The sequence below is a fragment of the Phodopus roborovskii genome, unplaced genomic scaffold, assembly GCF_943737965.1.
Source record: "Phodopus roborovskii unplaced genomic scaffold, PHOROB, whole genome shotgun sequence".
NCBI classification, from domain to species: domain Eukaryota; kingdom Metazoa; phylum Chordata; class Mammalia; order Rodentia; family Cricetidae; genus Phodopus; species Phodopus roborovskii.
In genome coordinates this window covers 36,029,813-36,053,415 of record NW_026126517.1, presented here as the reverse complement: position 1 = coordinate 36,053,415, position 23,603 = coordinate 36,029,813, and the positions used below count along the sequence as shown (strand labels likewise).

General features: G+C 39.7%; 1 protein-coding gene across 1 annotated transcript in view; it reads left to right on the top strand.

The window, feature by feature from the left end:
* The first annotated feature begins 3,088 nt into the window (after positions 1 to 3,088).
* The window catches only part of Arih1 (ariadne RBR E3 ubiquitin protein ligase 1), an 83,177-nt gene continuing 62,662 nt past the window's right edge, over positions 3,089 to 23,603 (top strand). The window contains exon 1 of the mRNA XM_051197616.1: positions 3,089 to 3,457. Within this exon, the coding sequence (XP_051053573.1) occupies positions 3,089 to 3,457 (369 nt within the window). The remainder of the gene's footprint in view (positions 3,458 to 23,603) is intronic.

Here is a 23,603-nt window from a genome sequence, read left to right as displayed (position 1 = left end):
AGGAGTTGGAAGGGCAAATTTGGAGTGGATTTTTGTTTGAGATATGGTCCCCCATTGAGCCCAAGCTGTGTGGCTTCAAACTTGAATCCTCAGTCTCCAGAGTTGTTAGAATTACAGGTGTGAACTACCATATATATTGCTGGGTTGGAGATCTGAGGAAACTAGTAAAGGTATGAAGAGTACTATTGGGTAGTATTGAGGGTTCGGCTGTGTTTTGTGATTGAAACTTAGTAATAGAATACATATTCAGAATTTTCAGATTATGGCCAGTCACTTTAGTACCTAAAGGAAGATGTGGAGGCAAGGGTACTATTAAAAGGAAGATGATGCAAAGGGTTTTTAAGGTCTTGATAAATTGTTATGGTTAATATCATCAACTTGATGGACTAAGAATTACTTAGGAGATAAACCTATGGGCATGTCTGTGAGGAACTGTCTAGAGACAACAATTAAGGTGGGAGATCACCCTGAATATGGCTGTAACATTCCACAGGTTGGGGTCCTAGACTGAATAACAAGAAAGTGATCTAAATACCATCATCCATCTCTCTTTGCTTCCTGACCACTAAGACAATGTGACAAGCTACTTCATACTTCTGTCACCATGCTTTCCTTGCCAGGATAGATCCTGTCCTCAAACTGTGAATCAAATTCCCTCCTTCCTTAATTTGCTTTTGTCTGTTATTTTGTCACAACAAGAGAACTAATGAACAAACAAATGTTACTGAATTATTTTCATAGGTATAACACAACGAGACTGGAGAAAAACAAAGGGTGTTTGTGTCTATGGTTTGCCCCAGTTGTGGCAATAACTTATAATGGCTAAATAGAAACACTGACAGAAAGGACCAGGATAGCATAGAGCTGATGTTGGCTACATGAGGTCTTGTCTTTAAAAAAAACCAAAAAAAAAAAAAAAAAAAAAAAAAAAAAAAAGGCTCATTGTACAGGTACAGGGTACAGGTAAAGGCTCAGTGGGTACAGAAAGGCACATTTCACCAAGCCTGATGGATTTAATCCAACTCTTGGAGCACACACAGTGAAAAAGTATGAGCTGACTCCCAAAAGTTGTCTTCTTACCTCCGTATGCCATGCCCCCAACCCAGTAAATAAATAAATGTATTTTTGTTTTGTTTTGTTTTGTTTTTTGAGACAGGGTTTTTCTGTGGCTTTAAAGGCTGTCCTGGAATTAGCTCTTGTAGACCAGGCTGGTCTCGAACTCAGAGATCTGCCTCCTTCGGCCTCCCGAGTGCTGGGACTAAAGGTGTGAACTACCACTGCTGGGGAATAAATATATTTTTTAAAGGAAATAAATTTGTCATTTGAAAATAAAACAGACAAATGAATACAGGCTATCTATATACTTACATACATATTTCATGTTTCAAAGTCAATTTCTAAAGGGAATCTATAACTTTTGTTTTTTTGAGACAGGTTTTCTCTGTGTAGCTTTGTAGACCAAGTTGGCCTCTAACTCACAGCGATTGGTCTGTCTCTGCCCAGGTGTGGGATTAGGGGCGTTTGTCATCACCGCCCCACTTGGAATCTATTTCATAAGCATTGTTTTTGCTAAGCTTTTCAATAAATTAAGGACTCGGCTTTTAAAAGGTTTTCAGTTTGGCCAGTCCTTCACGTTACCGGAAGAGGGAGGCTTCTTACATCTCTGATTTCTTCAAAACAATTCCCTGATTCTCCAGTCCTATTTACAAGGTCCAAAGCAAATAAAACAAGTAAAGTGTTGGAAAGGCATAAAATGCTTTGTCATGACCTCTAACTAATTTGCCCAATAGTTCCCATTTATCGATTGAGTTTTAAGTTTCCCTGTTATAACTACAGTGAACCTTCTGTGTTGAGCTAGGCCATCTTCTCTTCCTCCTCTGCTGAACTAACCATCCATCAACACAGCTCACTTCTGCCCACCTCCAGATAAGCACTCTATCTTGCTACATTCCGTCCTCGTAGATGTGGGTTGCCTGCATTGCTTCCTGGAATAATTAGTGTATTATATATTTCGTGTACTATATAGTATGTATCAGAAAGCCTCTCTGCTCCGCTGCTGGGGATTGAAATCGGGGCCTTTGTGCATGGTGGGCAAACATGCCCACAGGGCTACTACACTCTTGTCTCCTTTCTGTTTTAGCGCCACAGGTGCCTTTGCAATAACAGGGGCACTAGGACTCAGTGAAAACGAGGACTAACCTTTGGGAGGCCCTTAATGATCAACTGAGTTAAGTCATGGCGCTTACATTGTTTAGGACTCTCAAGAAGTGCTTGTCAAGATGAGTTCAGGAAACGTCTCTTTTCGATGACGTCATGTCAGGGGACCCGAGAACCGCTGCAGAGCCACACGAGCGGACAGCAACACTCCAACTACCTGTCACACAATTTGGAGTTTTCGCGTACTACAACCTTCCAGGCAGTAGTAACTTGGGCAACCGGAATTTTAGCTGAGCAACAGAGAGCTTTCCAGAACTAGCCAGCGCGGGTGAGAAGTGCCTGTGAGGCCCGGAAGCGAGGAAGGCCCGCGGCGAAAACCTCTGCCTGGGCTCTCCCCGAGCTCCTCCCCGCGACCGGAAGGCCTCAGGCGCCTCACGTCAAGAACCTGCGGGATCTCGGTCCAGCCAGGCCACCGCCGCGCCACCGCGCTCCCGTCCTCCTCCGGCCCGGCTGTGGGGTCTCCCCGAATACTACGCAGGGGCGAAGGGGCGTGGCGCGGTGACGCACAGGACCGACGCGATGACGCAGCGCGGCGCGGTGACGCACGCCCCTTTGTTGGCTCAGTAGCGGTAGCAGCGGCCGCGGAGGTGGCGCTGGGGACTGTTTTCCGTCCGAGGCCGGAGCGGAGCAGTGTCTGACTGAGGCGGGCAGCAAGCGGCCCCCGCGCTCCCTCCCTCCCTGCTCCGCGCCCTCCCGGCTGCCGCCGCCGCCCGCCTCCAACCGCCGCACCGGAGGAGCAGCCGCGGCCCGCGGGGCCGGAACCAGGCCTGCGTCCGGACGGCAGCCGGAGCCGGAGCGAGAGCCGGGGCCTCGGCGTCCCCGCCCTCTCCGCGCCGCGGCCAGCGTCCGCCGGGCCCGCGCGCATCGCGCCATGGACTCGGACGAAGGCTACAACTACGAGTTCGACGAGGACGAGGAGTGCAGCGAGGAGGACAGCGGCGCCGAGGAGGAGGAGGACGACGACGAGGACGAGCCGGACGATGATAACCTGGACCTGGGCGAGGTGGAGCTGGTGGAGCCCGGGCTGGGCGTCGGCGGGGAGCGGGACGGACTGCTGTGCGGGGAGACGGGCGGCGGCGGCGGCAGCGCTCTGGGGCCTGGAGGAGGTGGCGGCGGCGGCGGTGGCGGTGGCGGCCCGGGGCACGAGCAGGAGGAGGATTACCGCTACGAGGTGCTCACGGCCGAGCAGATCCTGCAGCACATGGTGGAATGTATCCGGGAGGTCAACGAGGTCATCCAGGTGAGGGGCCCCGCCACGCCGTCTGGACCCGGGGCCGGCATGGGGATCGGACCCGGGTGGCCCTCGCGGCGCCGGGGGGGGGGAGCAGGCCTGGGCCTGGCCGGTCCGGGGCCTGTCCGCTCTGCCGGCCGGTCGGGAGGTGCGCTTGGGCGGTGCTTCCCGGAGTCCTGGCATGGCGGAGGCCTGGGACTGCCTGAGTGGCTCTGACCGGCAGTTCTTGCATGACCACGGCCCGGGTGTCCTTCCTCGTGCAGGAGGATGGGCTACAGGAGCGGGCTGGAGGAGGGAGGTGTCAAAAAGAATCAGGCCCTTTCCACCAGGTTTATCCTAGCCCTTGAGTCTCTTTAGCAGTTTCAGACGGGATTAGGGCAGGCCCTTCAGAGCAGCTTTGGTGTACGATTGCCCCAAGTGGGCACCAGCTAATAAAGAAATGGATCTCCTTGGCAGTCTACTTAAGTGGCTACTTAAAGGTGGGGGAAGGGAACTATTTCTCGGAAGAGGTGATGATGGGCTTTATTTTCTGATGGGGAGGCTTGTCCCTACTCCCCCCTCCCTTTTTTGTGTGGGACCAGTTAACTGCAACTACTTCCAGTGGTAGCCTGTAACTTGATGGAAGCTGTTGGAGTAGTTATTGCAGATTGCCTATCTACCCTTGCAGCTTTAGCAACAATAAAACTCAGTGTTGTCTAATTGAACAAAACTCTATTGTGAATTAGAAAGGCTTTCAGCTTCTGAATTCCTTACTCTGAAGATTTCTATTTTGTGTATAGAAAGGCTTGCTTGAAGCCTGTTAATACATCTCACTTAACATCATACATCAGGTTTTGTATTTTTGAGCTTTAGGAGACAAATTTCGATTTGTTTGGAGAAAATGTCACGAATGGGACATGATTGAAAAATAAAAAGGACACTGGCCTTGTGTGAAAGTCTGAAATTCCAGCTCTTGGGAGGCTGAGGCAGGTGAATGGCAAGTTTGTCTTATTTGGGTTACAGAGTGAGCTCAAGGCTGTCCTAGGCAACTTGGTAAGACCCTGTCTCAAAAAGAGGAGAACTGGGGATATAGCTCAGTGGGGGCATGTTTGAGGCTCTAGATTTAGTCCTCAGTTTGTAGTAAAAAAAGAAAGAAAGAAAGAAAACTTGATTCAGTTCAACTTTTAGAAAACAGTAGTTACATGTGAGGAAATTACACAGAAACAAGCTACTCTTGTTTTTAAGCACACTACTTATTTAAAAACAGTATGGGTTGGTTTAGCATTCATCGACAGATTTATCAGTGTTACTGCCTACTTGCTGACTTTTTGTTATTAACATGTTTATGTTCTCATCCAGTAGGCACCGTTTTGTTGATTAAACCATCTAGGCATTAAAGAATATGTTTTGAATAATGGAAAAAATCTCATCTAGTGCTGTTATTAGTGGAAATCTATCTCAATATAGATAATGTAGTCTTGTAAATGGTAGGATGGAAGAAGTCCTAAGTTTCACTGCTCTAGTCTAGTTCTTAGACAATTGAGATTTATTTCTTTGTTTTTAAGAAACAAAAATTTGTTTAATTACAAATAATAATTTGTGGTTAAACCTTGAATTCTTTTTATTTGCATGCAGTTATATAAATCTGATATTTTTCAAACTTACTATCTAGCTTACTGACATTATAATTATGGTTTGAAATAACTCAAGGGTACTTATCAGAAATAGCTTTTGGCTTATAAATGTGTATTTTACTATAGTTAAATTTCATCCATTCTGTCAGTTCTTAGATTTGTCTTAGTACCTAGGTCAGAAAAATTATTTCATTTCTGGGGCAGAAATTAGTTTATGTGTATGACATCATTCTTAGTTTAGATAAGAGAATAAATGCTGATGAATTACTAAAACCTACAAAAAGTAGGGATTCTTTCGGGGGGGGGGGGGAGTGTGCCATACCTTTTTTATATTTCCTTTCCTCATTATTCCAGCTTGTGTAAGTAAGGCTGCTTTTAAGTAGAATTCATAAACACCTGAGCATGAAAGTTCATATTTAGATATACCAGTCAAATCAAAGGCTAAGATATATTCCAGACCATCTTTACTTGAATTGGTATACCTAAACATCTGACCTAGGCTTGATTATGTTTTAGGTTATTTAGAGTTAAATCACACACACACACACACACACACACACATACACACACACCCCAGAATGATTTTGTGTTAGAGTTAAATAACACACACACACACACACACACCACAGAATGATTTTGTGTCATCTGTTTTGAGTGGGAAGGAGAAAAAAAAAAAAAGCAGGTTTCAAAACCAGAGTCTCTGAAGAACTTTCTGTAATAAGTAATTTTTTCTTTTTTGTTGGTTTGATTTTTTTTTTTTTTTAAGACAGGGTTTCTTTGGATTGCTTTGGAGCTTGTCCTGGAACTTTCTCTGTAGAGCAGGCTGGCTTTGAACTCACAGAGATCTGCCTCCGGAGTGCTAGGATTAAAGGCCTGTGCCACCAATGCCCTGCAGTAATTATTTTTCAAGAATATAGTGATAACACATTAATTTGCATTATTGCTGGATTTTGATTTATAAGCATACATATTCTCGAGGTCAGTTGTAGAATGTTTTCTTATTTTTTGGTGTAAGTCCATTTACAGAATTAAAGGCTTTTGGATGGTGTTAATAGTGTTTTCCAAGTTATACTAGTTGCCTAATTTTCATCAAATGGTCATTTAAAAAATTTGCTTTGGGGTGTGAGGTATAGTGGTGTACACTTTTGATATTGACATTTCAGGAGGCAGAGTCGGATTGTTTTCTGTGTGTTTGAGCCCAGTCTGATCTATATAGTGAGTTCCAAGACTGCCAGAGCTACGTAGTAAGACCCTCTCTCTAAACAACCAAAACAAACAGGGTCTTGTATATATATAGCTCTGGCTTTCCTTAAACTTAGAATTCTCTTTCAGTCTAACTCAGGGCCTGGCGTATACTAGGCAAGTATTCTGTTCCTCATCTATGCCCTAGCCCTTTAAAACATACCCCCACCTCCCACACATCCTCCCTTTTTGAGACAGGAGTTTCATTGTGTAACTCAGGCCATTTTGGAACTGGTGGTTTTCTCTCTCTAGCAACAGGGACTATAGGCTTATACCTCCATGCCCTGTACCATCATTCTATTTATGACTTAGTGAGCATATATTTGTTGTCTTCCCTCATTTATGTTTTTTAATTAATTTTGTTGTGTTTGTTTTGAGATGTAATTTCCCTGTGTTGTACAGGCTGGTCTGCTCCTGGACTCAAGTGATGGTATTGCCGCAGCTTCCTGGGTGCCAGGACTACAAGTGTGCATACATATCAAGTGTTACCATAGCAGGGCTAGTTCTTTTTTAGTTAGCCACATTTTTTATTTTTTTCATTTTTGTTTGTGGGTTTTATTTATTTATACATTTATTTATTAAGACTTTTTATATTAAAGTTGGTGTATGTGCATGGGTACATGGATGCTTGCAGAGGCCAGAAGAGGGCACTAGATCTCCTGGAGCTATAATGACAGGTGGTTGTGAGCTGCCCTGAGTAGACAGATGATGGGAACTGAGGTTTGTTTTTTTTTTTTTTTTTTTTTTTTTTTTCCTCTCTTTCTTTTCTTTGAGACAGGGTTTCTCTGTGTGACAGCTCTGGCCATCCTGGAATTTGCTTTGTAGACCAGGCTGGCTTCCAACTCATGGGGATCCCTGCTTGCTTCTGCCTCCTGAGTGCTGGGATTAAAGACAAGCACCACTGTACCTGGTGGAACTGAACTCTTGCACTCCAAGAGCAGCAAGTGCTCTTAACTGCTAAACCATCTTTCCAGCCACTTTTTTCTTTCAAAGGTATAGTATCAATAGGTGTTTAACTTTGTTAAACCTATATACCTTGATACTATGTAACTACATTAATAACTTATAAGTAACTTATTTCTATTAGGTGATATAGTGAGAATAAGGCTATGTTTAGACTGGCATTTGATGATTACTAACTTTTGGGTGAGAAAAAGATCATACTTGTAATTTATGATGGCTGGATCCTTTGGAAACCCATGGTGGTAATAATGGCATTCTTTTTATTATTTTTGTTCAAAGCCTAAAAGTGTTTCTCTTTTCCTTTTTTCCTTTTTTTTTACTTTCTTCTTTTTTTTTTTTTTTTTTTTTCCTTTTTTCTTTTGAGAAACGGTCTCTCTGTAGCCCTGGCTGTTCTGGAACTCTATGTAGACTAGGCTCTCCTTGAACTCATAAAGATCACTTGCTTTTCTCAACTAAAAAGCCTTTCTTTTTGAGCTGTCAAGTGGACTTCTGCAATGGTATGATTTAAATTTCTTCCAAAAATTTTGTTGTTTTCTCCAGTTTTAATTCGAGGATAGGTGACCAAACAACTATTCTTTGGTTGATTTGTCCAATCCATTAAGTATTTGGCATTTAAAACTATCCTTCATTCATTTTCTGCATCTTCCACATCCAGTTAGCCCAGGTCAGATACCTATTTTCTGTTTCTCCTCCTCCCTCCTCCTCTTCTTGTTTTTTAATTTTGTTTGTTTTTCGAGACAGAGTTTCTCTGTAGTTTTGGAGCCTGTCCTGGAACTAGCTCTTGTAGACCAGGCTGGTTTCGAACTCACAGAGATCTGCCTCCCTCATCCTCCCAAGTGCTGTCTGTTTCTCTTTTTAATAACTAATTTAGGGGCTGGAGAGAAGGCTCGGAGGTTAAGAGCACTGGCTGTTTTTCCAGAGTACCTGAGTTCAATTCCCAGCAACCACATTTTGACTCACAACCATCTGTAATGAGATCTGGTGCCCTCTTCTGGCATGCAGGTGTACATGCAGGCAGCACACTATATACGTAATAAATAAATCTTTTTTAAAAATGACTAATTCTAATCGAGGGCCTCTAATTTTATTTTGGCTTCTGACTCTAGACATTCTGTTACTCTGTCATGCACTGCTATCAAACACATGTAGTAGTTATTCTCTTGCCAAAAAGAGATTTTGTTGTTTAAAGTGTAGTCCAGATTCTTTATAGCATTCATAGTTTCCATTTTAATTAATGTCACCTAATGTTTTTCCATTTCAACTGTTCTTGTGCCTTATCTCCCACTATTCTGACTGCACTGCTTATAATTATACACTGAAAGTTTCCTGGGTTTGTTTATACTCTTACCTCTTGTAACAGGCTTTCCCTTAAACTGCTTAAATATTACCTCATATCTTTCTGGAGCCTCTGGGTTTTTTTTTTGTTTGTTTGTTTTTTGTTTTTGAGACAGGGTTTCTCTGCAGCTTTGGAGTGCTGGAGCCTCTTTATCTACCTTACCAATGCTTCCTTGTTTGCTTAGCACTTTATATGGAAGATGCATGGTATTGTCTATGCAAGTGTGGTGTGTGTGTCTGTTTGTGTTCTCAGGAATGGGTGAGCATGTGTGTGCCGAATGTGGCCTGTATGTGTGGGGGTATGTGCTACTAGCCATCTCTCTAAGTCCTTTTTTGTTGGCTAAATGTGAGACCTTTGAGGGTGAGAGTGAAACCCCTTGGTCTTTGTATGTATAGCATACTTACATAGTCTGACAGGAAATCACTAGGTAAATATATTGATGCTTGTAAATACTTGTGCATGTTAGACACTCTCCTACTTAGGTACTTCACAGTTGGAGAAATTCTATTTAAAAGAGAGAATGCTCCTTATTTTATACAATGTGTGAAGTTGTGCAGGTACCTGTGTGGAAATGATGTCTTCCTTCATTACTTTTATCACTCTTTTTTTATTTTAGATTTATTTTTTATTTTAGGTTTTTGTATTTTATATATATATATATAAATGTTTTACCTGTACATGTGTGTACCACATGCATGCCTGGTGTCCATAGAGACCAGAAGACATGTAGTTACCTGTAACTGAAGTTAGGGATGGTTTTAAACCACAGTGTGAGTGCGGGAGATCAAATTTGGACCTTCAGCTATAGCAACAAATGCTCTTAACTGCAGAGTTAAGGCAGTGTCTGTTATTGGACCTAAAACTCACTAATTAGCTACCTGGCCTTATTCTCCCCAATGTTCTTGTTCCTGTCATTCCGTTAAAGGCAGGCTGCCATACCCTGCTTTTTATATGTGTGCTTGGGATCCAAACTTTAGTCCTCATGTTTGTACAGTAAGTACTTTACCAAGTGAACAATCTGCCCAAGCCCAAGAACATAGATCCTCAGAGGTTTTTAGATGAACTTGTTACTGTTACTATTTAACTTTAAATGCAAGAAAATGCCTTTATCTTTTATTCTTCTTTCCACTGTATCAGCTTTTTTTTAAAAAATGATTTTTATTTTATATATCTTGATTGTTTTGCCTGCATGTGTGTCTGTGCCACTACCTATATGCTTGGTGTCCTAGGAGATCAGAAGATGTGTGTCAAATTTCCTGGAACTGAAGTTACACAAAGTTAAAAGCCTCTGTGTGGGTGCTGAGACTGGAAGTTGGGTCCTCTGGGAGAGAAACTATGGTTCTTACCTGCCGAGCCATCTCTCCAGCTTTTACTGAATTCTCACTGGCCCTAAAATTTTGTGTGGTGGTTGTCAGTGTTGTCTTTTCCTCCATTTCTGTCTTCATCTTCATTTTACCTTCATCTCCACTCACAGTGCCTTGGTATAGTTATAGCTGAGTTCTTAGAATATATGACATCGGAAGCTTGATTCATAATGTTCCATTTCATCCAGCTAAAGCCAAACTGATAAAAAAAAAATAGGACTTCAGAATTCACAAAATATTCTAACTAGTCATAAGTATAAGCTGTGTGTGGTGGCCCGCTCCTTTAGTCTCAGCAAGAGTTTGAGGCTAGTCTGGTCTACAGAGCCAGTTCCAGGACAGCCAGAGCTCTCTAGCCAAGGGGCTAGAGAGATGGCTTAGTGGTTGAAAGCACTGTCTGTACTTCTAGAAGCTCCAGGTTCAATTCTCAGCACTGTTATGGCAGCTCACAACTGTCTGTAACTTCAGTTCCTCACACAGACATACATACTGGCAAAACACTAATGCACATAAGATAAAAATCTTAAAATAAAACAAAAAAATAAAGTGTAGGGTTCAAAAGGATGATACTAAGCTTGCCTAATGTTGGGTTAATGCTGGAATCAATAAAAGTTTTGATTATTATATAGTCAGATGAACAAGATTGAAGAGATTTTCATGTTTTTGTTTTGTTTTTTTGGAGACAGGGTTTTTCTGTGTTACAGCCTTAGCTGTCCTGGAACTCACAGAGATCCTTCTGTCTCTGTCCCATTCCCCTACCCCCCAAGTGCTAGACCCCAAGTGCTAGGATTAAAGGTGTTCACCACTACTGCCTCACTAGATCTTCATGGTTGTGATGGGTAACTATTTATGGAGTACTACCTTCCTGTTATGTTATTAAACTTCTACAGCTTTTAGAAGTGCACTTTCTTGTTTATTTTGACCTAAGTTCTTCGGTACTTTGCGTGTAGTATTAAAGTCTAAATTTGTAACCTTTCCTCATAGTAAGCTTTTCTGTAATTAGAAGACATTCAACACAATGGAGAATGCAGTGCTTTCACCTATATCCAATTAACATTTTTTTTGATGGGAGTAGAATTGAGAATAAAACTCTTTTGCAACTTGTTGGTTATTAAGATTGTTCTGTGGTATTTGGAATTCATGCCTGTGCATGTCTTTTCAGGCATTAATTACATAAATAAATTATGTTAAATAAATGCCAGGCAAATACCTAAGACAGATTTGTTTGTTTATATCTTGTTGCAGATGCTTGTTGCAGGTGGGTTTTGGAGTAACCAGTGAATAAGTCAGTCATCTTGTGTAACAGTTTTATTAATAGTTTTGAGTTCTGTATACTACTCTGACTCTGCATTTATAAAAATATAAGCAGCTGCTAAATAGTACTAACTAGGTAACTGAATCAAAAATGTTTATCTGTCTTGGGGGTTAAGTGAAGAACATTGAAGTTGCAATGCAAGCTTTGAATTTTTTTTTTTTTTTTTTTTTTTTTTTTTTTTAATGGTTTCTCTGTGTAGCCCTGGCTGGCCTTGAACTCACAGGAATCCACCTGCCTCTGTGTAACCAAAACAGCAAAGAAGTTGAATGTTGACCTTAGTTTGACTCAGTTGTCCTTCATAAATCTCTGATTTAAAAATAAAAAACCTGGACCATGATGGCTCATGCTTATTTATAGTTTTTTGTTTTTTGCTTTTTGTTTTTTTTTCCCAGAGTTTCTCTGTGTAACAGCCCTGGCTGTCCTGAAACTCACTTTGTAGATCAGGCTGGCCTCTAACTCATAAAGATCTACTCTACCTGCCTCTGCCTCCCAAATGCTGAGATTAAAAGATATGTGCCACCATTGCCCGACATAATTACATCTCTAATATGAGAATTAATCTGAGTTTGCCCAACCTGGGTTACATATTAATTAGCGACAAGCCCACATATTGCAAATGGAACAAACAATGGAACTGTCCAAACAAATAGGAAAGAGTTAAAGCTGATTTTGGAGAAAAAAAAAAAATGATAGCTGAGCATGGTGACACACACCTTTTATTCCAGCTCCCTGGAGATAGATAGAGGCAGGCAGATCTCTTGAGTTTGAGACCAGTTTTGTCTACATAGTGAGATCAGGACAACTAGGGTTATGTAGAGAGAATTTGACTACAGAAAGATTGGTCGGGGGTGGGGGGTTGAGCAGAAGAGGAAAGAAAAAGGAAAAGAAAAATGACTAATAATAGAAAAAGAGTAGGAGGCAGCCGACTAAGGCAGGAGTGATTAATGGTCAGAGTATTGAGTGAACAGTAAGAAACTGACTGTCACTCTAGATTATTGGGATTTAGAGTGATAGGAGATGGGTAGAGTCAATTAGTAGGCAGTATGACCAGTTTTCTGAAAGATTTGGGATAGTGCTGTTGAGATAGACTTATTCCCCAAGGCTGTGTGAAACAACTTGAAATATTCCAGTTTTGGTGGGACTAGTGCAAAAGCACCATTGGCCACTTTTCATGGGAATAAAAGAAACTGGTGAGAAGATGGTTAGACTTTTCTGTGTAAGGAAAAAACGTCTGGAATGGATGAGAAAGAATAGCATTCATAATACTGGGTTAAAAAAAACCAGTGAGAGATAATTAGAAAAAAACATAAATTGGTTAAGCATTTGACATCTTACAATGCTAAATTGTTTCAGTTGTCTTTGATCATCTGTGTACTTTTGTATCAGTTCATTTTGATGACTTCTCTTTCCTTATTTGTAAAAATACTAGCATTACTGGAGGTTTAAAGGTTTAAGCAACATTTTAACAGTCTTGACTGAATTGTTACTCTGTTCAGTCATTGAAACATACCTGTTTACTATTCATTGAAAGTTCCTTTGCTGGTTTTCCTAGATAGCTAAAATTAAATAGCAGCATTAGCTTGGCACAGTAGACCTCCTACTTCTTTATAATCATTTGTAAAATGTCCAGCATAGGCAAATCAGTAGAGAAAGGAAGTATTAGGTCAGTAATTGCCAGAGATTGGATGGGGAGAATGGGAAAAGATAGATAGCTAATTAATTACTGGGTTTATTTTTAGTGATAAAATATTCTGAAATTAATGGTTGACATCATAGTGAATATAATAATCACCCAAAGCAACTTAGAGCTAATTTAATGTTGTAAATCATAAAAATTACACCCCACATTTAAGTTTCTTCAAATATCTAAAGTAGTTTTCCTTTTGTGTAGTGGAAATTAAACTTAGAGCTAGGCAACACCTTCCCTAACCACCTGGTTCCATTCTTAGTTCCTCCTGTTTTTGGCATTGTATTTGGTTACTATTATCTTGCTCTAGAATGAGAGAGAGTCTAAGCCAGGTATGAAGAGGCACAGATTGAGGTGACCATGAAAAAACAGGTTCCACTATGGATATGGTTATGCGAACTTTTTATAGTCAGAACAAAAGAAAGTCCCATACCAGTGCATTTGTCATACATTAATGGGAAACTCAGGTGAGTTACATCAAATTTGGAAAAATCACTGCTATAGAGTTCAGGTGCTGTCTGTCTTAGCTTTTGGATTGATGAAAATTAGTGATCTGTTAATTACTAAAGATTTTTACCTGATAGTCAAAAGAATAGTAGGTCAGATAAAGAGATGGGTAATAAGAGCCTATTAAGAGGCCTTAAGATAATCCATGATCATTTTGGGTTCTTGGTCTATGGTCTGTACGCAAGCTTTTGCATGAAGACAGGTGAAATGGGCATTAGGGTGTACATCTGATTAAAATTTTCCAATGTGATACTTTAGCTGACTTAAGTTAGCATTTTGGACTATTAAATAGAAACCTCTTGAAGCGTGATTATGAATTTGAAGTGATGGGTCAGATTCTGTTTAGCTTTTAAATATTTAGTTCAAAGTTTTATATATAAATGCTTTACTTGTAACATAATGGGCCTTGGTGCCTGTTGCCTGTCTTAGTTAGGGTTGCCATTCCTGTGAAGAGACAGCATGGACATGGTGACTCTTAAAAATGAAAAGATTTAATTGGGATGGCTCTATTTCAGTTCAGAGGTTTAGACCATTACCATCATAGTGGGACATGATGGTGATGCAGGCAGACATGCTGGAGAAGGAGCTGAGAATTCTGCACTTTAATTGGAAGGCAACAGGAAGTGAAATGAATTAGGTGCAGTTTGGGTGTAGGAGAACTCAAAGCCTGCCTCCACAGTGACACACTTCCTCCAACAAGGCAATTTGACAGTTCAGCTTTCATATAGAAAGTTTAGATATGAAGAAATGGGCAGCATTTCAAAAGTGCCTGCTGTATCTGTTAACCGTTACTGGCATTAAAATATACTGATGCATTTTTGTTGCCTGTTACTTTGGTATTATCTCACTGTACTTGTGGGAAATAATTTTTAATTAAAATACTTTATTTGAGGCTTGGGTGTAGCTGAATTGGTAGAGTGCATGCACAAAGCCCTGGGCTCAATCCTCAGTCCTGCATAAAATCAAGCATGATGATACACACCTAATCCTGGTATTGGGGAGGTGGGGAGAAGGAACAGAAGTTCAGGGTCAGACTTGCTTGGGTTATATGAGACTCAAGTTTCAAAATAATAATTTAGAATAAAAACAAGAAAAGCAAAAAGAATATTGAGTACGGGATGGTCATAGACTTCATATTCAAGAATTTTGCTATATTTAGAATAGAGGAAGATAACTGTTATTTCCTTTCTCTTTTCTGGTTTCCCCTTCCCCTTGGTATACCTTGATTTTAATTTATCAAGTCTGTGTCTCTGGCCTTTGCCGCTGTGGCCCATTGATCTGTCCATCTGTCTGTTACAGTGCATATTGGGTACTTCCAGAAGTTTGAATTCAGTGATGCAAAGGACAGGCGGGCTGCAGCAGCAAAGGTAGGACAGAATCATTCAAAAGACAAGTCATTAAAGGATCATTAAGTGCGCGCACACACACACACACACCAACTAGCAGCAGTTACTTCATTATTTAAAGGCCCAGCATTTATATGTACACTTTTATGGCAAAGCCTATTCTAGGAAAGCAAATCTAAACTATTTGTAAAGAGCATGAATTCATTTATTTTGTGGTGTTCAGGCTATGTCTGTAGCATATATATGTATTGTTTGTCCACTACTGAGCTATACCCTTAGCTTATTTAAACAGAAGCCTACTACTTGGCATCTAGACTAATGAGTAAATAGGTAGTTATTGCTATCTTTGTTAAAAATATGAGTGGCTGGATATTATTTAATGGTGGCTATTAGTATCTTGATTCATAGACCAGGTTGATTTTTTTTTTGGGGGGGGGGATTATATTGAAAAATGTTTCCACTTTGGAAACAGGAGAAGCAGTAAAGATGGATTGATTTGCTTGTGTATATGGCAAAGGGAGTCTGCATCTTGCAGGTTGGTTTTTTGGTTACTGTCTCTGAGAAATTTTAAGGGATTTTATTTAAATATTTGTAATATAGATATGCTATATGACAGCAATTGTAGTAACAGCTCCTAGTTGTTTCTGCTGTTGCTTTTAAAATTAAAGTAGAAAGCCAGGTAGTGGTGGTGCATGTCTTTAATCCCAGCACTTGGGAGGCAGAGGCAGGTGGATCTCTGTGAGTTCGAGGCTAGCCTGGTCTACAAAGTTTCACAGAGCAACCCTATCTTGAAAAGCAAAACAAAAATAAAATAGAATGAAAAATAGCCTTTTTTTTTTTTTTTTTTTTTTTTTTTGGTAGTGCCTTCTAAAGCCTAAGTTTCAGGTAAATTTTAGGAACTTAAATTTTAAGGTAGGGCTCAGTGGTATAATAACACTTGCCTTGAATGCATACAGCACTGTTTTGATTTGGTCTCCCTTACTCCAACAAAACCCTCAAAACTATACAGCATAGAAAGGCCACTTATATTATTGTAGACTTGGCTTATACCTAGGTAAGTTACTATAGTTTAGATGAATGATGGCAATATTTGCATTACCTTCTTTGCTTTGTTTCGTTTCTGAAAGGAAAGTGATTTGCTTCTTTCTGGATAGATAATACTGTTACTCCTTATGACTTCCCAAATAAAAAGGTAGATAAAATGTGTATTTGATCTTCAGTGGAGATTGCTAAACTTTCAAAATGACTGTAAAACTGAATATTTAAATGTCCTTGTCATGAGATTGGTTCTAGAGCCTGGATTGTAGTAGTTAGTTAATATTGTAATAAACTTAATATACTGTATTGAGGAGATCTAGTGTGGAAGCATATTTTGAAGTGAAACTTTATAGTATACCATAGGAGTGTTTTGAATTAACTTTTGCAAAAATAAAGTTTGGATTTAAATTGTCCTTGGATCTTACTTTTTTGCTGTCATATTTTATAATTCCTTCTTCTAGTTGTATTCATAAATTACAAACCTTTATTTTTAACCTCTGTAGTATGGAGCCTTAAAAAAAGCATTTGTCATTAATATACAATTTTTTGAAAATTGTCTAACCTAGTAGCCCAAAGTAGAAATGGAGAAATGGCTTAGCTGTTAAGAGCACTGGTTGTTGTTCTTGAGTACCTGTTCAATACCCAGGACCTACCCAGCAGTTTACAACTATCTGTAACTCCAGTTGCAGTGGATCTGACACTCTCACACAGACACAAATGCAAGCCAAACACCTGTGCGTGTGAAATAAAAATAAATAAAAAGTTTACATTAATAAGAATGAATGTTGCCAGAGATGGTGACACAGGCCTTTTGTCTCAGCACTCAAGAGGCAGAGGCAGAGGCAGAGGCAGGTAGATCTCTGAATTTGGGGCCAGCTTGGTCTACAAAGCTTCACAGAGAAACCCTGTCTGGAAAAGCCCTCCCTCCTGAAAAAAATATGTGTGTGTGAGAGAGGGAGGGAGGGAGGGAGGGAGGGGAAGAATAAGAATAAATAAATACAGACTGGTGATAGACACCAAAATTGATGAACTGAATTTGCTCCCTAAAGGAGAAAATTGGATTTTTGAGAGTTGTCTTTTGACTGTCACATGTGCACTGTACACCCTCTGTTTAAAAAAAAAAAAAAAAAATGTTGATTTTACACAATTTGATTAATTTATGTCTATGAAAATTGACTCAGGATAAGAGTAAAGCTGTGGATTTTTAAGACATTTTTTAACTAAACCTTTTAAAACTAAATCATTGCTTATAATTATTTTTTAGATGATAATTTCTTGATTTCAGTTAACTTTAGACTTCCAATTATTTATTTTTTGTAATGCTGGTGATTGACTCTGGTCTTGTGCGTGGTAGACAGGTGATCCCCCATTGAGTTTTATCTCCAGCCCCTTCAATGCATTTAAATCTGCAAGTGTATAGTATTTGTGCTTATTCTTTCTGTTCAAATAACATCTTATTTCTCTAAGTTTCTTGTTTTTCATTTAAAAATATACTGTAGATTTAATAGTTAACAGTATTTTCTTTTATTACCACATTACCATATACTTTTTTTTCTGTACACTCTACATTGGTTTTTCATTTGTCTAGTTAGCCATTTAGTTCATTCTATGTTCCATATATTATCTTCCATTAAAATTTATATGTAAAGCTGTGGTTTCTTCACATCTGCGTTGTGTATTATGTACTTGCTAATGTATCTCATATACCCCCCCCCTCCGATCTCTACATGTACGTACATACACACACCGATTTTCCTATGTAACTAAGAATGACTTTGAGTTCTTAATCCTCATTCTCCCAAATGCTGGAATTCCAGGCACAAATTCACTTTACATGGCTTTATACCTATCTTAATAAATTCTTTCCTTAAAAATAATTTATTTAAATGTGTTTTGCCTACCTATGTCTTGGTGCCCATAAAATACTGGAACTGGAGTTATGGTTGTGTGCTAACATTTGGGTGCTAGGAATAGAACATAGGGCCTCTGGAAATAACTGCTGAGTCATCTCTCCAGCCCTGCTTACTAATTTTTTTTTCTTAATTTTACATATCAATCACAGTTCCCCCTTTTCTCCCTCCCTCCTATGCCCCCTGGCCACCATCCTATCCCATTCCCCCTACCCTAACTCCAGAGGGAGGGTGGTGCCTTCCAGGAGGGGTCAACAAAATCTATCAAAGTCTTTTGGAGTAGGGACTAGGCCCTCCTTCCTGCCTCTAGGTTAAGGGAGTATCCCTCCAAGGGGAACATGCTCCCAAAGTTTTTTTGTGCACCAGGGATACATCCTGCTTCCACTGTCAGAGGTTCCTTAGACTTCCCAGGCCTTCTGAGACCCATGTTCAGGGGATCTGAGTTGGTCCCATTCTTCACTGAACTTGAAAGAATAATAATCAACTTTATATGGAAAAACAAAAGACCCAGGATAGCCAAAATAACCCTTTACAATAAAGGAACATCAGGAGGCATCATCATCCCCAGCTTGAAGCTCCACTATAGAGCACAAAAATAGACAGGTAGACCAATGGAATTGAATCGAAAATCCTGATATTAACCCACACACTTATGGACACCTGATTTTTAACAAAATAGCTAAAAGTATACAATGGAAGGAGGAAATTTTTAATGTGTAATAGGTACCACAGTTCTTTTCTTCACTCAGAAAGCAAATAGAGATGCCTCTGGACACAAAAACATAAACTGGTTTGTACTATATGTACTCATTAGTTCATACAACTTGTTTCTTTTTTGTATCTTTTGGCATTCTACCTTTCCTTTTCACATATCTCTTCCACTTTTTTTTCTACCATCTTTGAAAATCCTACTGAATGTTACTTTTTAAATCAAAGTCTTATAACAGATTTTATTGAATTGCTTATAAGTTGAATTTTTTTTTGAGATAGCTTCTCGTGTATGAAAAAACAGTTCTCAAAATTATAGTCAACGGTGATCTTCCTCGTTCTGCCTCTATTATGTGCAGCAATTACAAGTTAGTACAGGTATATAATGCTATGTCTGGGGGATTGAACCCAGGGTTATTTTGCATGTTAGCTAAGTATTACAACAACTAAGTTGTAGTGGTGTGCACTCTAATCCCAGCACATGGAAGATAGTGGCAGGAGGACCTTTGTGAGGTCCAACCCATCCTGGCCTACAGAGTGAATTCCAAGCTTACAGAGAGACTTGTTTTTTTGTTTTTTTTTTTTTTAATACAATAGAATTTTATTTGGCCAGAAAGACAAAAGTAATTTTTTTTAAATTTTTTAAAATTTATTTTATATAACAAAGTCCAATTAAATGAAAACAAACATTTACACACAATATTTGGGAATTTGGGCATTGTTCTTTCTAAACTACTTCCTGCTGGTAAGGGGCGCTGTCATGGGGGATTCGAAGAAGATTCAGAAATCCTGGCTGTAGTCTGTAAGGCTGCTTTGTCCAGCTGTTTTGAATGTAGGATCACCTTGTATTCTGTTTCAGGCGGTCTGGCGTGATCAAACCACATTAATCTGGAAGGAATCCACATCTTTTCATTTTCTGTGGAAACAAAAATAGAAATCCTTTTCCCCAGTAACCTGTCCTTCAACTTAAATTTTGGAGTCAAAGCAATTTTTTTTAATTTAATTTATTATTTTACATGTCGATCCCAGTTCCCCCTCCCTCCCTCCTTCCCTCACTTTTACCCTCTCTGCCCTCTCACATGCACTCTAACCACCCTCCCATCCCCCCACCCCAATTCCATATGTAGGGGAATGCCATCCAGTTGGGGTCATGTAGATCTGACAGGTCATGTGAAGTAGGGACTAGGGCTTCTCTCCTGTCTCTAGATTAAGGCAGTTATCCCTCCATGGGGGATATGTTCGCAAAGTCCTTTTGTGCACCAGGGATACATCCTGGCTCCACTGTCTGAGGGAGAGACCTCTGTTCTTAAATCGAAGCAGAATGTGGCTGTAATCCCAACACTGGAGGCAGAGGTAGGCAAATCATTTAGTTGAAGAACATAGTAAATTCCAGGACAGCTAGGTATACATAAAACAAACCAACAAACAAAAAAAACTAAACAAAGAAACAAACAAACAAAAAGGCCCGCTTTTGGTGGTGGCAGAGGCAGGCAGACCTCTGTGAGTTCGAGGCCAGCCTGGTCTACAGAGCGAGTTCCAGGACAGGCTCCAAAACAATACAGAGAAACTCTGTCTCAAAAAACAAACAAAACAAACAAAAAACCCTAGTAGTTAAGATGAAGATTTAAAACTAGTGGTGGCCGAGATAAAGATTTAAATTTGGTTCAGAAAGGTAATAGCAGGTAAAGGCACCCACTGCCAAAGCCTGACAAACTGATCCCTAGGATCACATGGTGGAAGGGAAGAACCAGTTTCTATACATTGTCTTCCAACTGCCACAACATACAATTTTTATAATGTAACAAAATTTAAAAAAAGATTTAGATATTTCAGTAGTGTTAGTTATAATACTCGGTGTATTCAAAATAGTTATTTGATCCAATAGTTATTTGATATGATTTTATTGATAACTTTTTCCAAAATAACCTAGATTATAGCCATGTGTTCCTTTGTCATGATCCTTTAAGAATATCTTTTTTTAAAAATATATATTTATGTGAGTCTGTGTGAGTACATACTACATAGCTTTGTGAGCCCTCAGAGTGTTGGATCCTCTGGAACTGAAGTTACAGATGATTGTATATGTGTATGAGTTTGTGTATGTGTACCACCTGTGTGTAGAAGCCATGGAAAGCCAAGAGAGCATTGGATCTTCTGGAACTAGAATTGTAGTTGTTTGTGAGTCACCATGTGGATGCTGGGAACAGAACCCAGGTCCTCTGCAAGAGCAATAAGTGTTCTTAACCACTTAGCCATCTCTAGCCTGCCCTTTGATTTTAATTGTTGAATTATATATTTTCATTTGTTGTGGTTGGAAAGATTAGGGAAAAATTGTATTTGTGAAAGCTTGAGTTAAAATTTGATTTTTAATTAGCTGGAAACTGAGTTGTAGTTTATGGTAGCTAAAGTATTGACTTAGCATGTGTAATTGGGATAGAAAATAGACACACACACCCCTTTGTTCTTGCCTACTTCCTGATCAAACTCAGGACCTTGCATGAGTACCACTCTACCACTGAACTACATTCCAAGCCTCAGAAGAAATGTCTCTTAGTAGGTCATCATCTTCAGAGAAAAAAAGGCTACATACAACACTTTATGCTACTTACTTCACTTTGCTGGATGAAGTATAAGATGTTAAAGATCTTGAGCTTGTTTTTTTTTTTTGTTGTTGTTGTTTTTGGTGTCAAGTAGGAGCATATTTTTTATTGTACATATTTTTTTCTCCTCAAGAAAGGGTTTCTCTGTGTAGCCCTGATTGTCCTGGAACTCACACTGTAGACCAGGTTGGCTTTGAACTCACAGAGATCCACTTGCCTATGTCTCCCAAATGCTGAGATTAAAGGTGTGCCATCACTGATCAGCTAAGAAATCAAATTATTATGAACTGTTGACAGGGTTGATAACAGACTTCTCCTATTTGTAGTTGTGGCTTTTTGTTTGTTTATTTGTTTGCATGTTTGCCAGAAGAGGGACATTGGATCTTCTGGAACTCGGGCTACAGGCCAGCCTTTGTGAGCTGTCATGTGGGTTCTGGGAACTAAACCCAGGTCTCCTTCCTCTTCATCTACCTATTTTACATCCCAGCTGTAGCCTTGCGCCCCAAGAGCAAGTGCTTTTGATGAACCATCTCTACAGCCCCTGTAGAAACATATTATTGATTAAACTCATGACATTTTTCTTTTGTTGGTTTGTTTATATGTGTATATATGTATGTGTGGTGTATGTCCACATGCACATGATCACCCAGAAGGCTGAAGGATGTTGTTAAGAATCCTGCTTTTATATTACTCTGAATATAAGTTTTGAAGTTTTGGCTAGACTGTCCATGAAGCTCTGAAGATTGGCTGCCTATAGTCTGTGTCCTGTGGTGAGGGCTTACAGGTGCCATACCTGTCTTTCTGTGGATGCTAGAGGTCAAACTCATTTTATCACGCTTACTTAGCAAAACACTCTTAATTCATTGGAACCATCTTCTTAGTCCTCATGATTTTTTACTAGAGGTTGAAATCTCTGATATTCCAAACTTGAAATGACAAAGAAGCATGCATGTTCATGGGATAGAATAGGTGAAGGACTTTGAAACTGCGGGGGCCAGGTTTGTTTACAAGTGTTATGCATCTGATTCACATTTAATTCCTGTGCAAACTTCAGCAAAATTTCAAATTGCCATGGATCTGTTATAGTAGTCAGGTAGTTAAGCAGACCTTGTCAGCCTTAAATTTTGGTTTAAATAATCTTCAAAAATAATGAGTGAAAATAATCTGTTTAGATCTTTGGGGTATCACAGGGAAGACTTTTTTTTTTGAGGGGAGCACATTCTTAATGGTTCCCCCTTTATCTTTGCCTTTTTTTTTTAAATTATGCCTCTTTACTGTTTTCTGTTTTATTATTTTCTATATTCACGTTTGTTTCCATCTTTTGAACTTCTCATGCTCTCTTAAAAAGTGACTGTTAACTGTTAAATTTCAAGCTTTTGTCTCTTTTTTCTGTTTTTTTTTTTTGTATAATGTAGAGATTCAAACCTATTTTGCATGACAACACACACACACACACACACACACATATATATATATATATATATTTTTTTTTTTTTTTTTTTGCCGTGCTGGACATTGAATGTAGGGCCCCACGCATGCTAGGGTAAATTCTGCTCTAGAGTCACACTCTCACCCCTTACTCACAGAGATTCTGCCTCCCAAGTGTTGGGATTAAAGGCCACCATATTAGTTCATTAGTGTTTTCTAATCATAGTGATGTGTTTATATCCTTTAAGATGATAAACAGTCAAAAAAAGACTTTATTTGAGCTTTTGCTCAGTTGACCTTATGTAAAACAATCTATAAATCTGGATAGGAAGGAAGCACATGCACAGATGTCCTTTCAAGTAATTAGCTAATTCTTCTGTGGGTGCTCCAGTGCAGGTTAGATTACTTTTATAATTCAAAATTAAGGTTTCCGCTGTGTCCCCCACCACCACAGTGTGTGTACAATTTTGAGTTGACAGATACTTGAAATTTCATAGTCATGATCACAATTTACCAAACAGTTCTCCAGTCTCTCAGTTGCTTCCTTTTACCCTCTCCCTCATTGTATTTTTTCGTTAGGCAGCTGAGAGCTCTTCTGTATGGAGATCTCAGGTACTTTGTCAGTTTCAGTCCCTGCTTCCATGCTCCCCTCCCTCCCCTCCCCCTCTCCCTCCCTCCCCGCCCTGGCTTCATTTCCACCCCTCCTACTTCCTCCTCTCTGAATTTACTGGATAAATAAAGGCTGGCCCTAGCTAATAGCAGTCCCTTTGCTTTTACTTCTTTAGTGCTGGGATCACTGGCTGGTGATGCCACTCTTTCATGGTGGCTCCAATTTTGGGGTGCCATGAATGCTTCACTTTCAGCGGAACTACTTAAATGTCAGTGGTCTCTTAGAGAAATACCAGCTGCTTGGCACCGTGTAGTTCTGTAGCCATCTGTAGTCTTAGTTCTCTGTCAGTTTCTGCTCCTTGTTGTTCTCTGGCACTTTCTTTGGCCTTCTAGAACTGTGGATGTGCCTGGGACAGCCAGTTTTCTTGTTTGTTCGTTTGGGGCTGCTGCTCTTTTGTTTTTTGGTTTTTTTTTTTTTTTTTTGTGGCTAGT